Raw genomic sequence first — 15,613 nt, forward strand, 5'->3', positions numbered from 1 at the left:
TTGGCGTTAAACTCTGCATTCTTCACAATAAAGCCAGGTAAAAGAGATGCGGTCCAATCCCTTTCACCAACCTTGTCATGTTCATCGACGGCGTTGAGGATGACCAGCGCAGAGTCCCTGGCGATCTGAAGCTGGGTGTCGGTTACAGACGCTCCGTGGTCCACCATCACCACGATGTGTTTAGATTGGGGTCGCACTGCAGACACATACACAGGCCTGGAGGAACACACACAAATACAAGTCCAGATCAGACACGTGTGCATACAACACACACACACTGTGCCAGCATTTGTGCCGTAATGATGGGTGGCTTTTGACAGTGCGTCTGCACTCAACTGCAGATTGCACAAGAGATCCTCTTCCCTTTACTGTTATTCTTAGTGGAGGTTCGACACTTTCTTCATTTCCCGCTGTCACTGCCGAGGTTATTTATCGAAAACTTATTTGTGCACAATTTCGTACAACTATATTGGAAACCTTCAAAAGCTATAAAAGGAGTTTGAATTTTCAGTTAATGTTGATGGGTTTTTGGATTACAAAATAAGATTTTTTTAATCGCTTTTTAGGCCTTGCCGGACCACAGTGACATAAAAAAAATAAAGTAACATAAGAAACGTTCTGCTTTCCAAAGATAAATGCTTGATTCTCAAAAAGCTGACTTTGTGCTCATTGTTGGCCTATTTTCTGAGGTATATTTTCAATATTTGGTGCACAAGTTAATATAGGTATAGGATCAGCTTGATGGGGTGCAGCGATTAGGGTGGTCAGCGCCTGTGTGTGGTCTACTGGACAAGGAGACACGAACACAGGCTGGAGAAGGGGAGTGATGTACTCACAAAGCCTCATTCACACGTGAAGCGAGCCAAGTAACGTCATTTCTCTCATGGCTGTATGTCAGCTCACTGACTTGAACAGCCAGAAAACTAAAAAAAATCAAAAAGACATGACTGAAAAATAAAAAATAAAAGAAGTGAGAGCCAACGCAAAAGAATATAGAAAGAAAAAACGAGAGAGAACAGATTAAACGTCTTTCAGCCGCGGCCACAAGAAAAACCACAACACTGGGGGTGTGAGATTCCAACAGGCTTTAGGGGGGCAGAGTTACATTCCTGCCAAGGGCATGTGTGGTCTGGGTGTGTGAGGGCGGCATGCCATCAATATGCCCTCTGGGCCACCCCACAGCAACTGACTGAGAGGAGGGGTGAGGAGGAGGATGAGGAGGAGGGGTGGAAGAGGGCAGGAACAAGTTGATGTGGTTTTGATATCAGCTAGCCCGTTCTGATACTTTGCCAAGTGAGCGATATCTGTCAACAAGTTGTGTGTTTGGCAAGAACGTCGAGCTTGATAATTAAAAAGAAAAAGTTAAACAAAAGGAGAAGTTGGTCTTAATACCTGCTGCGGTGCTCGTAACTTCCCTTGCACTGAAACTTGTGTGCAGGGAAGACCGTGAAGATGCCCTCCTCTGAGCTGAAGTACTGCCACTTTATCCCCGGGTTGGACTTCAGGTTGTCTGCCAATACTGTAGCGGGAAGAGACAGACGGGGAACAGCAAACATGTTAAAAACAGAGGGAAGGACAAAGGGGACAAGGGAGTGAGAAACGGGGAGGAGAGAGATCAAGGAAGGAAAACCAAAGTTGAAAAGGCAGGATGGAAGGGAAGGAAGTGAAACATGTGAGTAAGTAAGGAATTCAGTTCTTTAGAGAGTTTCTCTTTATTAAGATGTATCCTTTAATGTCACAACGTCTTTAAGGAGGGAGACCTTTCAAGCTCAGGTTAACTGTGATCCCCGTTTGAATCGGAGGAAGCGAGAGAAACCGATCTCATGATCTCATCTTAATCCCCGTATTATGTGGAATGCTCGAGGTGTAAGAAAAAAAGGCGAATTTGACCGCAGGACGTTTGGGTTCATCCGCCCCCAAAGTGACGATGTCGGCAACTGTATTTCCTATGATGGTAAAGGCATGACCCACCCTACTCTGCCTCTTATTGGCTAAAATTATATCCTTACTTAAACCCCAAGTAATCTCACTCCTCATGCCGAAACCTGACAAACCCAACCAACAAAGGCAACGAGTACTAGCCAATCCAAGTTTCAGACATGACGAGGAGTTGAATGCTCTGCTTTCTAACTGGACTGAAGTATCCACATTTACTTGATGAAACACACTTCAACTACTGCGAAGTAACACAGTACATTTCTTTAATTTACCGAATAAATAAGAATAATCCGTGTGTCATTACTGCGACTGCAGGGCGAGCTGAAACAACAGCCTTGACCTCTGCAGAGACACTGGCAGCATATTTGCTCAAAACTAACAGACAGATTTTTTTTACTGGGTCACAGAGTCAACAGTATCTTCACAGAGATCCCATCACAAAGCCAGCAACTTCCTTTCCGCTCACTGCAACACAAAACGGCCTTTCACAAAGAGACGGGGGGGGGGGGGGGGAGTTAGAGAGCCACAAATATAAACTTTTTTGGCAAAACCAGAGACGGGGAGGAAACAGAGCGCAGCCATCAGTAGGCTTCATTAAAGTTACATAATACTATAATGCAGCCGTTAAATCAATTCATCTCTTAAAAAAAACACAGACAAGCAGACCAACATGGCAAATACATTCAGTCCAAAATAATATTTTTCTAAGACAAAGTTTGTTTGATTTAGCCAGGTATTACTGTACAACATCTAATTTCTTATGACTAATAAATATTCATTGTGGTTTCTGCAGGTCATTGGCGGCTGTGCACATCCACCAACTACTTTGCCATTTAGCTGACTGTTTGTTGTTACTCGGGTGGAGGTTTCCACAGAAGGATCGAGTTTCAATACCTTGTTAATTAAGTCTTAAGACATGCCAACCGCCATTCATGCATAACATCTGGGTCTTAATCGTCTCAAAATGTGGACGTTGGCTTGTGATCACATCGAATTAATCACCTGCTAACGAGAACCTGTTTCAAACTTTTCCAGCCTCCCGGCAATATTACGAGCCAAAGGCAATTCAATTTTCTATGGTCGGGGTGGAAAATCACATGTCAAATATTCAACTAATGCTAAAACCCAAAATAAATAAAAAATATACACACAGATAAATTACAGAAAAACTGTGAACCCGTCCGACTGTCAAACATTATAAACAGCATCAAAATGCACCTCTGACCACATGTACTTGGCAAAGACATCACGTTTCTGAGACGCTGTTGGTTCTTGCACCCCACTGTCGCCCGTCATACATCATCCCTGCCCGGTCACTCCATCCAGCTCTGAGGCTCATATAAACAGGAAACACTCAGTTGTGTTGACAGTGGAAGACGGACTGTGTATACATCTGACAGGCTACAGTGCTCCACTCTGCCATCGGTGTTCAGATCTTCCCAGAAACAGACGGACAAGCCAAGAAATGGGACCCACATGACACCCATTTCCTACCTTAATACTACTCAAAGTGCCACTCGTATCTGCTAGCTCCCTCACTCTTCCATTTAAACGTAGGGAAGAGACATGATGTTCTTAATAACCTTTATTACTAATGAGTCAAGCCGTTAAATAAATATTTCACTGAAACATTACAGCATCATTTTGTTACATATTTCTGTTTTCTCCATGAATGACAAGAATCAAGTCTACAAACATGCTATAGCAACTCTGTGAGGTCATACTTTGGCACAGCAGCGCTTTGAGCTAAATGCTAATGGAGATGTCAATGGTTCTGCTAATATTTGGTCAAAAAACAAAGCATTGGACAAACTCAAATTTGGACCCAACAATGGCGCTACATGTAAAATGAAGGGAGCACTAGAGTTGTTATGATCTATCCTATGGGAAACATGAATGTCATGGAAATCCATCAGGTAGTTGTTCAGATATTTGACTCAATATCGGCACGAACCCCACGCTGCCACTACAAGGTCGGGAAGTCAGAACGATGCATCGCCTGGGAACCACAGATGTCTGTACCGAATGTTGTGCCAAAACATGTATGTGGAGATATTTCACAAGATACGGTAAAAACTTGTGGCGTAAGACGGAAAGTCAGGGGATAACAAACAATGATTAGGATTTCTCCTGCGGGGACCATGCCTTGGTGTGAACAATTTCACAGCCATCCGTAGTTAAAATATTCTAGTCTGGACGACAGCAGTCGTCCTTGGTCTCCATGGAAACCCGGCATTAGCGTAGTTTATAGACAAACACATTGATTATACCCACATTATTGTGAGCATTTGCATGCCTTTGTGGCGCTACATTTTCACTCACATCACATGGGTTTTCAAAATAAAAATAAAAAAATCAGGCCCTGTACAACTTACACAACATGAGCACTATACTGTTAGTTTGAGTTCTGGCGACTTGAAAAGGCCTTGCAGCGTGACAAGTCTTCTGAGTGGACAGAGAATTATTAGGTTATAGGTCACACACGTAGCCAAAGAACTTGGCATTGGTGAATGCAAGTCAGCGTGTCGGTAATCCAATTTAAAGTCGAAACTTTGGAAAAGTTAGAATGCACCAAAATGGATGAAATTGCGCAGGAGGGAAGGAAGGCTGCAGAAAGGGAAAAATGGATGAAAGGGGAAAAAAATGGAAGAAAGACGATGCATCCAACTAGTTCTCTGATCACACAGCACTCTGCCACCAGTCATCTCTCATCTACTTGTCTTTTCACTCCCACCTGCTGCCGCCACTACTGATGTCTCCCACATCCACTATCTCTCTCCTATCTCCCCCTTCCCCCCCTCTAAAAAGAAGTAAAATTGAAGATGAGAGGAAAGAAGCTGGAAAGAATACAATGCGGTCTTGATACAATTACTCTATTTCAATCAGCGCCCACCCCTCCTTTCTTCCCCTTCATTCATCATTCTCTCCCTCTCAATTATCCCTCCCTCCCCCCTCTGTAGCTGCTTGTTTAGACTGGGCTGAGACAAATGGGAGAGAATGAATGCGCTGGGAACGTGGGGGTCAAGGAGGGCCGAGTGTGAGGGACAGGGAGAGGAGAAGGGTAACTTGAACTCGCCGTGACTGGCTTGCAAGGAAAAGAACACCCAGCCGATGGTGACGCGTTATGAATGGCCGTCATTATGAATGGCTGGCAGAGAGAGCGAGAGGAGCAGACTGGGGAGTCTGGAAAAAATGTGTGGGGGCAGTAGAACAAATGAAGGACAGAAGAAGAAGAAATGATGTTGGAAGCGTCCTGTAAAAAGGGAAGGAAGAGGGGGGGGGGGGCTGGTGCAATACCCAGGGTGTAAAGGAGGTGCAATTATTCACATTAACTAGTTTGTATCAACTGTCCTCCAAACACATCCAGGCAAAAGTGCTGATCTGTTCCCAACGGACAAACCTGAAGGCAGGACGAAAAACTTGGAATCATGGAGAGATGCAATTAACCGTAGAAACGGGGAGAACGGCACACACTTTCAGATTTACAAAGTACTCTGATGGAGCCACGCAGTTTCTGACGTCTGTAAAGTGTGGGGAGGGTGGAGGTTTCAGGAGCTGTTTGATGATCCGACAAGCACTTAATGTGAAGGATACTGACATCTTTAAACAGTCTCTCCAAGATGGTGCAGAGTTCATTTGGGATAATTACCGGTACACCCAAAATGATTCAATTTGCAACAATTTGATGTTATTTTACAACATACTGCAGTACCGGTAAGTAAGATTCAAATTCCAAATTCAGTCTACAAGGTAACTTTAGTGCTTTCTACAATTCAAATTTTTTAAATACAACTTTTGTGGAAATATTTGGGGGATTATAAAATGTACACTTACTCGCACATCTTACAGAGATGGGTTTAGGTTGAATTATTACGATCATGCAATCACAAATTCCTGGAGGGAATGTGTGCTGGACTGAAACTGGAAGTTTGAGAGACACAAGGAAAGTGAGTTGAATATTCCGGGAAATGCAGAACCATATGTGTGATGAATGCATGTCGTACAGCTGGATATGTCTTCTGTGGCAGCAGCGGGGACACACCGTTAACCAAGTGATGGCATCAGAACAGAAAAACAGGGCAAAGTAGGCCTTTGCCTGGGTTTTAGTGAATTTGCTCCATTTCTTCCTCATCAAACGCAGACTGACATATGTGGTGCAGACACATGTGGGTTTTACATTCTGATATTCTGCTTCTGCAATCTGGAGCCTCAATAAACGTGTAGCGGGAGCAATGAGAGCACCATTAAACTGATTTGCATGGCTCTCTCTTGGATGACTTGTGAGGACGCCGTTGAGGTTACATGTAGGGGCCATGATGACAGACATGAACACGCCGCAACTGATGCTTAGTCCTATATGAGGTGAAGTGAGGCCTGAAACAAAGAACTGACAAAGCCCGTTGACAACAGGGTGGTAACAACACACACTACCTGAACACAACCGCAGAGTTCAAAGTCAAACAAAGTGAGTTTGATGTCAGGCTGTGAAAAACATTTTAAAATCAAACCAGATGAAAAACAGCGGAGAGACAGAAAGAGAAGAAAGTGTGAGTGAGGGAGCACAGGACGGACTGTGAAAGCTGAAGACGTGCACAGCTAATTATTTCCACCTCAGATCACTGTCCTCTCCTTTTAACATTTAGAAGATAAGAAGAACGGAGAAGATATTACAACTTCTTAATTAAAATCTGGTTCCTGTGGCAATTGCTGATCAATTATTCAACATTTTGACGTGGAGTTCACAGCAGAGACAAATTAAGTCTCAAGTTTTCATGGTTTCAGCTTTGCGTGTCCGGGTTTCATTTGTTAAACCAGGTCAGTGTGTATGCGCGTCATTTGGTGTGTGTGTGTGTGTGTGTGTCTGTGTCTGTGTGTGTGTGTGTGTGTGTGTGTGTGTGTGTGTGTGTGTGTGTGTGTGTGTGTGTGTGTGTGTGTGTGTGTGTGTGCGTCTAACAAACCTGAGTTGAGGTCCCGTCCGGGGTTGAACGCTCGGCTGTTGACGTTGGGGGAAAGTCTGTCACAGCAGATGGTCTTGGAGACATTGGTGTTGAAGTTTCCATCAAACCTAAATACACACAAACAGGCAACATTTGAGAAACGTTTAGAGCGTGTCAGACTCATTCGTGGGTGGAGCAGCTCTGAACAGATTTACTGCGCCACAGCTGAACTTCCAATAAAACATAACTCACGGGTTTGCCAATACCTCCGACTTCATGGTAATGTTCATGTTTTATCGCAAATAAAACGTTTTTGACTGAGATCTACATGCTTTCCACAGATAGTAAAGAAATCGATGTGAAACCATGAAGTTCATGCAACGACATGAAACATCTGTTGAAACTAATAGCCTCTACTTGTTTCATCGGAGCTGAATTGTATTGCTGGCTTTATCATCGGTTGCCCAGACCTCACATTAAATCAGGACTAATTGGCTCGTGAATAATATTTTCCACGGAAAACTACTTAAATTCAGCTTTTCTCCAAAATAAGTCGATACAGAATTCCCTGAATACATCTGAATGTGATTGTAGGAGGGGCTGCCCGCTTAATTTGAACCTCAAAACTTGTATCATCAGTCTCTGTCGTCTCCAAATCTTTGGAAATCATTTTGGGCGTCAAGCGACAACTTCAGGTCAGCTGGATATGAGACACGTCACTCTTCTATAAATGTGTGCATCACTGTGCCCAGCAATGGAGAAAGCAATCTTATAAATGCAAATGTCATGTCTTCTTTTATAATATGTAGCAAATACATTAATCTCAATAAAAAAATTGATTGTATTATCAGGAAAACTAGGTCATCGACACAAATGTGTCACAAATGCTGTGGTTGAAAACTGTCCCTGCATCACATGGTATACTGCAGTCTGTTAAAGGCACATTACATTTGTTGATGGTGAAGCCTTGTTTCCAGAGCTCGTATCTCCAGAGTTAAGAGCTCAGTTAAGAGTTAAAAGAGGAGGTATGCAGAGGAGCAGCCTGTTCTGCACTGCACCAAGCCTGGGTGCTTTGATCCTTCCATCCCTCCAACCATCCCCCCCCCCCTTTTCTGGCTCAGCAACACACACGCACACACATATAAACACACACACGCGCTACACACTCTTTGGCTCCCTGTGCTTGCAGACCTGGCCCTGGCCCGGTTTGACTGACAGGTGCTGTGATGTACAGGCTGCGTTTGAACTTCACTCATTTAGAGTCCCATAAGGCCAAAGTCATTACTATTCTGCTTCAACTCACTTTGCATAGAGACGGTGGGCAAGGCGCTCCGCATAAATGTGTGCCAGATAAAAAATACATTTGCAGCCACTTTGAATTCCACATCAAAAACACATGAGAACAAGCGAGAGAGAGAGAGCGAGAGAGAGCGAGAGAGCGAGAGAGCGAGCGAGCGAGAGAGAGCGAGAGAAATGAGGGGAGGACGGCTTCGACTGTGATCAAACATTTTAATGAGGGCGAAAAAAAAAATCTGCTTTGCAATCAGGTTGGACTTACCAGACACAAGCCCAAACAACAGCACAAGCCTGATTTGATTTACAGAATATAAAGAATATAAGTCCATGCATGTTCCAAACTGAATGCATGGCGCTTTAACCAATTCTTCCATTGAATATGCATATTAATAATGTATTGATGGAATGCTTGCTTGATTACCATACCACCCACAAGGGCTTGTTCTCTATGCAGCAATTAGAAAAGGATCCTGAGGACAACTCAAGTGACAGAAAGCAGCAGTAAAGGGACAGTGAGCTTCCTTAAGAAGGATTCCAACTCAAATGTATTGATGTTGCTAAATTTTGGCTGAAACACTTTTCTTTGTTTTTAATACAGAATGAAACTGAAACACAAATCTTCACACCGGCGAAAAGACATGAAGCCTACCGTCTTACAGCACGGAGTGAAACAGGCAGACGCCTCTAAATAAGGCAGCACCCGCCGTGTTCAGCAGTGACTTGGCATAAAATCCATTATATTAAGACGGACAAAATATTCACCTATGAAAATCATGCGATCTGAAACAAACCAGTGTTTTAAATGTCTTCAATATTTTATCGCAAAGCAACTGTCCTGAATGCATTACTCCGGTTACTAACAATATGATGACTGCAGTTAGTTAGTAGTGGAGACCCAAAGACCTCCTCACAGCTTGAACTAACCTTGAATATCAGCAGAGGAGGGGAGGAAGGAAAATCAAAAGGGGCGGGATTGGAAGGAAGATGAAGAGAGTTTATCAAGAAGGGGGGGCAAAGAGAATAAATTAATGTAAAGTGGGCAAGGACGGAGAAACAAAGAGAAAAAATGTAAGATTGAGAGGCATGAGGACAGAGAGAAAAACTATGTACACTATGTGCTAGCTGGTGTTCTGACCAATCACATGCTGTGTGTATACAACTTTTCGTTGAAAAACCTGCAATTAATACATTGAAGTATTTCTTGAAATGGGTCGGGACACAGTACAGGAGATAGTGATGGACTTTACGTGAATCGGCACCATCCGGAGAGTTTGGACAAAAAGGGATGGATTGCCGTGAATCCATGAACAGCATCATCACCTCATTACACGTCGTCATGTGTAAACCTTTGCAGACTTTTGGGTTGAGGTTTTAACAGGCTGGTGGTCAAAACAGCCCAGCCACCTTTAGGGACACCACGTTGCATTTCCCTGCACCTCTATCTTCCTCTATGGTGGTGAGACACTTTGCGTCTTAAAGGAACTCTTCAGGATCATAATTACGAATATAATTGTCCTTGCACAGTCCATTTGCAGCTTATCTCCTCCAGAACTACCGTTGGTTGAAATGAGACCACAAAAGGCCATCTGGGCTGCTCCCAAGCACACTTCTCACTTTAACAACTGCACAGCAGTGGAACTGTTGAAATGAGCACCTGGAGATCGCTTGTTAAAAATATAAACACACATAAACACACCAAATCTATACGAGTGACATTTTCTATTTTCAGGTGCAGCCTGTAGTTGAGACCGAGCAGTGATTAAAGCATACCGCCGGGTGCTAAGCACTGCCCTCGGCGGCCTCCCTGTGAAATGATAGCCTGCTAGCTTGCCGGCTAAAAGACATGGACACCCTGTGAACCACCCGATCCCCCCTCCAAACTGGCTGACCTGGCTGAGACCCCCAGAAGCAGCTGATGTCTGAAACTAATGAAGGACACTCGGCCATTTTCTTTTTTCTTAAGCATTTGATGTCTTTATTAAGTACGTTTGCCTCGTTACGTTGCTTGCAACAAAAGCCCTTGAATGGATGCAAACCGTATCGATTGATGATCAGGACGTGTAAACAACAGGCCATTATACAGCTGAACATAAAAGGTGAAGATAAACTTGTCAGTTCTCTCTAGTGGACAAAGTACCGGCAACCCTGTTTCTGAATTATTTTAAGTACATCTTTGGCATTTCTATGGTTTCAGTTCTTCTTGCTCATCAGCTAACATATTCACCGACTCAGATTTATCCCCAATAAGCTGATATTGTCCAATACATTAGCAGCCCTTAAATTATTGGGATGGATCAATTCATTATTTTAAGAACAAAGAAATTTGTTAGAAAAACTACAGTTCCCATTAGTTTGAGACATCCTACATCATAGCATCATCTAACCGGAGAGGAGCTCGGCTCTTCAGCTGCTTCCTGATGCTGAGGGCTCAGGAACACAGCGCGAAAGTATTCTGCATACTGCTCCTTACCAAAAAATAAAAGCGAGAGAGCTTCGTGCCTTTTTCCTTCCCTTCCCTGAGGAAGATCCTTTGAAGTTCAGGGTTCTGTCAGACTCAGCTTGGTATGTCCATGGCCCCCCCAAACACCACCACCACCCATGTGACTCCCCCTGCATCATCTCGTCCTTCCTGCAGGGTCTTATGTCATCTTTTCCCATGATTCCTTGATGGTTTTGAAACTAGGTTTAAAGTGCACATGTCTGGACATAAATAAAACATGTCTGCATGTGAACAACTGTTGAATGTATGTACAGTATGTCATGCGCATGATTCGGCTACAGGTGGTCCACTGGCCCTGAGCCAGGCTGCCTCCTCTCTGCACGAATGAAGAAGAGACAGGTGACCTTGCAGCCTCGCAAAAACTTCAGAGAGAAATAGCTGGTTACATCGGCTGATAAAGGGGAGGGAGATAGAGAGGGAGAGAGAACGAAAGAGAGAGAGGATGATGGGTAGAGGCAGCTGCTGCTCTGTAGATTAGAACTGAAAGCAGCTCTCAGCTTTGAACTTTGTTTTCGCCTGCTAGAGTTGGTGATTGGCTGAAAAGCTGGGTCTACAATGTAGGCCGGGGTAATGTCAAACTCTGTCAGTAGACGACTTAAATCTGAAATATTCAGCCTCACACTCAATTTCATAAAATTAGTTTTTTGTCATGTGGGCAAAAAAAGCCTCGTGGCTCATTTGTTCCCCAAAGAAACACAATGAAGATAATGCAGACATGTCCCCCATGAAGAGCTGGAAAACGTTGCTGGGGAGAGGGACGTCTGGAATAACTCGCTTAGCCTGCTGCCCCCACGACCGGGCCTCGGATGAAAGCAGATGAAAATGGATGGATGGATGGTGAAATCAATAATCGACACAATATGAGTTGATGCGAACACAGCTATTAAATCTCCAGGTCTCAAAAAGATACCAAGTATGAGAGTGTGACAGTTATGCTCAAGGCTGTAAATGATGGGATGTAATCCAAGATGATCATAACATGTTTAAACAAGAGAGAGATGGGGATGTGTGTGTGGTACTCACTCCATCATAGATGCAGGTATGGAGCAGCAGTCCTGTATCGCAGTGAGCGGAGAGGTGAGGTGAGCGGTGTACGAGGCCTCCACCACCTGTTTGTTCCGGTTGACCACGTCCAGGTAGCGGTTAAACTTTTCACGGATCTTTTTGGCCAACTGCATAAAGGAAACACAGACACATCAACAAGTCAGTGGTTAGTGGAGACACCTTTAGCTCACAGTTATCTCTTGCTTGCTTCCATTCACACCGCAGAACGAGTGCCGGAAAAGCTGCGCCGGTTAAAATAGAAAGCTCTCCGTCAAAATTCAATAATTCTCAATTATCCATCGGTGTTAGGTCCAGGTTATTTATATTTATATATATATATATATATATATATATATATATATATATATATATATCCAAATCTGACTACTCTGGTAAGTGTGACTGTAGACTTTTATATAGACAAGTGTATAGACTGCATATGTTGCCCTTTTGTGAGCTGCCAGAATTATGACCCATTAATTGAATGCGGCACAAGAGGGAATCAACTTCTAGAAAACTCAGGGACAAAGGAAAAGGGATGCACCCGAGCTTTGACACATCAAAGTGTCAGAATACGTCTGTAAATGAAGTTTCTTCATCAATAGTTCTGTTTAATTGCAAATATTTCTCATCAAGATATACGTGTGCATTGATGGCAACAATAAAGTCAAAAAATGGAACTAGAGATCATCTTGCGATGGGATCACAACAGCGACGACGCCAAACTGGACCAAGGGCGTAAACGGGCCACTTTGCCATTAGGACACAGACTCACAAGGTGAAAACAAAACACCACCAGCGCCGCTGTAGCGGCCAATAAAAAATGGCAGTGGTCCGAATACTTTCCGAAGCCATTGTAAGTTACCCTCTCAGCCGTGTTAAATACAGAAAGGGGCTTATTTTCCCAGTAACTGGAGCCCCTTTGTTCACATCCCATAATTACCAGTGCCTGCAAAAAGGCTGCGATTCAAGCCAGGAACAAGGAAATGTACCGCGACCCACTGACCGCTTGCACACCTAATCAACCGGCCGCTATTCCTATTAGGGGTTTAACAGGGGCCTGAGGCACAGCCCACAATTACTCCTGCTCCACCACATGGAGAACACACACACACACACACACTAACGTGTGCACTGAATGTGGTACTCCCCCCACACAGTCCTGTCCATGCATGGACGCATGGCAATTAGCTGCAGTGAACTTAGTGTTAAAAGGGGGAAAATGGGCCAGTGTTCAGCTGAGGAGTGTTTCCATAGCTGGGAGGGGAGAGAGAGAGACAGAGGGAGGAAGTATGACTCGACTTCTGACTTAAGAGAAACCAGAAACTTCGAGCCGTGCGAGTTAAAGCTAAAGTTACTGCCTGCCTCAGTGCAGCCAAAGCAAACCTGCGCTCTGCAGATTAACCACACTCTCCAAAACACCGGGCTCCTCGCTCTGACCCGACCGAGCAGCTTTTTAGGGTTTACAGCACCCGGTGGGGTTGGTTCAGCCACAGAACTGGAGCGAGTAGAACGGGTGCACCCTGATGTCTGGGATTGGGAGTTTGACGGCCGGCAATCTACCACAGTTACTGTTAGTGGTGTTTATGGCAAGACTTTGGGATGAGATGAATATAGGGACGAGTATAACAGGGACGCGGGGCGAGTTCTGCACAACTAAGGAACCGCACAGTCGAAGCAGCACGTCTTGCTTCTCCTTCGATTAAGTGATTTTGTTATTGAATTGAGTTTATGTTCACTGTCAGAAAGGTTTGTTAAACTTCCACACCGTTTGTTTCCTCTGCCGAATGTGATTTCTCAGCACGATTTGATAAAGTAAAGAAATGTCTTTTAAAACTAAAATGGAAAAAAAGACCATCATAAAATCTTTATGATACTAATATGAGATGACTTGACCAGTTTTGAAAGAAATTCTAGAGAATTAATACTTATTAGCAGGTGTATACCGTCTCTCTGAATAATGAATTTCCAGAAGAGAAACTCGTCTTCGAGGTCAGCGGCTCCCTCTCTGGAGCTCCTTGCCCTCCCTCCCCCTCTGCAGACCCACTCCTGAGCCTCGCTTTTGGCTCATGGACACAACCCCTCTGCCCAGAGAGCAGAACTCGCAAGCCAACTATGTCACAGCTGTCGTCTGAATTAGTTGGCGTCTGCCTCAAGAGGGGTTTGCAGCTAGAATGTATGGGCACTCTATGAGCTGTTAAACTATTCCAACACCGACGTGAAGTCAGTGCTGCTCGGGGACTGGAGCTTATTAACACACACACACACACGTTATGTCAATTCAAAACGTAACACCCAGTAGTGTAGCTGAAGGTTTCTGTTTATGGAAATGCTTCTAGACCTATTGTACACACTAGGAGACTCTTGCACAACAGGTTCTGATGATCATGATGAACTGTCAACAGCCCGGAAACACTACGGGGCTGTTTGAATACACGTGTTTGTGCAGGTTGGCAAAGAAAAAGGCTACGTCTCCATTGAGAAGAAAAAATGACAATGCTCCAAGGCAAATTTGGAGCTGCCTCTGGAATAGTAAATAGGTGAGAGATATTATATATTTCAAACACATTGCATGGACACAGATGGATACGGTGACGCACACACAGAAACAAGGACACGGGGGAAATGCAAACAAACATCCACCTGTCTGTTCTTGCTGGTGGCTATTTACCAGCCTGGTGTTGTTCACCGTCACTCTTGCAAGAACACACACACACACACACACACACACACACACACACACACACACACACACACACACACACACACACACACACACACACACACACACACACACACACACACACACACACACACACACACACACACACACACACACACAGAGGAGAAGCCTTTGGTACTCACCTGCTGCACTTCTGTCTCTCCGTTTGATGTTTTCTCATTGTATGAAAACGAACTGAAAATCGTCTGTTGAGAGAAAGAAGCAGAGACGGTGAGGTTAGATCAGGGGAGATGCAGAGGATTCTCATCCAGTAACTGAAGACCATCTCCTGAGGAAGAGTATTGGCAGAGTTCCTTTGTAGAAATAGATTTTTGCTGAGCAGACACCTTTTGTTAACACTCCGCGATTACATCTGCAAAAAGTGTCAAACTACAAGCTATTGCATTATTGTCACAAGTATACCAAAGAGTTCAAGCATTCACACCTCTTCATGTTGGGAGCCGCGTCTGTACTTCCTCACATTTACAAAGAATCCAGTCCAACCAGGATCCTTTTGTGCCGTTAACGCGTGCCGTTAATGCCGAACAAACAGACCATGTTGACATGTTAAGGAAGCGAAGGTGGCAAGAGTTATGTGCACAAAGGTGACGCTGCAGCAAGTCGAAGACAACTGCACTGAAGCCAATACGTTTGTCAGCACGAGGGACGAAACACTTTCAAAAGTCACTCAGAAAGCATTTATTATTCTAATGTTAATGAAGGGAAAATCATGCCATCTAATCATACTATTATTATACTATTATTGCGCAAAAACTAAGTACCAACAATCATAAAATATATACACAACATCGAGGCATAACACGCAGGAAATAAAGTGAATGATTGCTTGCTGATGCATTGACATGTTGCCAGTATTGTGGCTAGTGTAGTGTTACATTAGCGCCTTAGAAAATATGACGCGACTACAGGTAATTAATGACATTAGTACTGACGGATTTATCTGCTCACACAGGTGCATCTGGAGCCACTTTATTACTCCAAAGAGATTTATGAACCTGGTTATCTGCCAAAGCAACCGACTCATAGACCCAGACAGTGTTGCTCTGTCATCGGTTTCTAGGCCGGGGGGGAAAATGCGTCACCTGTCTGAAACTGGAGGTCAGCCAAAATACTAAATGAAGGTTTTCATTAGCCCCGAAACACAAGGTGATGTTG

The 15,613-nt window shown here is 44.0% G+C and overlaps 1 protein-coding gene across 1 annotated transcript in view; it reads right to left on the reverse strand.

The window, feature by feature from the left end:
• Positions 1 to 15,613, reverse strand: part of cachd1 (cache domain containing 1) — a 126,936-nt gene that overhangs the window by 30,505 nt on the left and 80,818 nt on the right. The window contains exons 2-6 of the mRNA XM_079267453.1: positions 14,581 to 14,643; positions 11,695 to 11,843; positions 6,897 to 7,003; positions 1,393 to 1,519; positions 72 to 216 (exon numbers count right to left, since the gene is read on the reverse strand). Of these exons, the coding sequence (XP_079123579.1) occupies positions 72 to 216; positions 1,393 to 1,519; positions 6,897 to 7,003; positions 11,695 to 11,843; positions 14,581 to 14,643 (591 nt within the window). The remainder of the gene's footprint in view (positions 1 to 71; positions 217 to 1,392; positions 1,520 to 6,896; positions 7,004 to 11,694; positions 11,844 to 14,580; positions 14,644 to 15,613) is intronic.

The sequence above is a fragment of the Melanostigma gelatinosum genome, assembly GCF_949748355.1.
Source record: "Melanostigma gelatinosum genome assembly, chromosome: 4".
Classification (NCBI taxonomy): Eukaryota; Metazoa; Chordata; class Actinopteri; order Perciformes; family Zoarcidae; genus Melanostigma; species Melanostigma gelatinosum.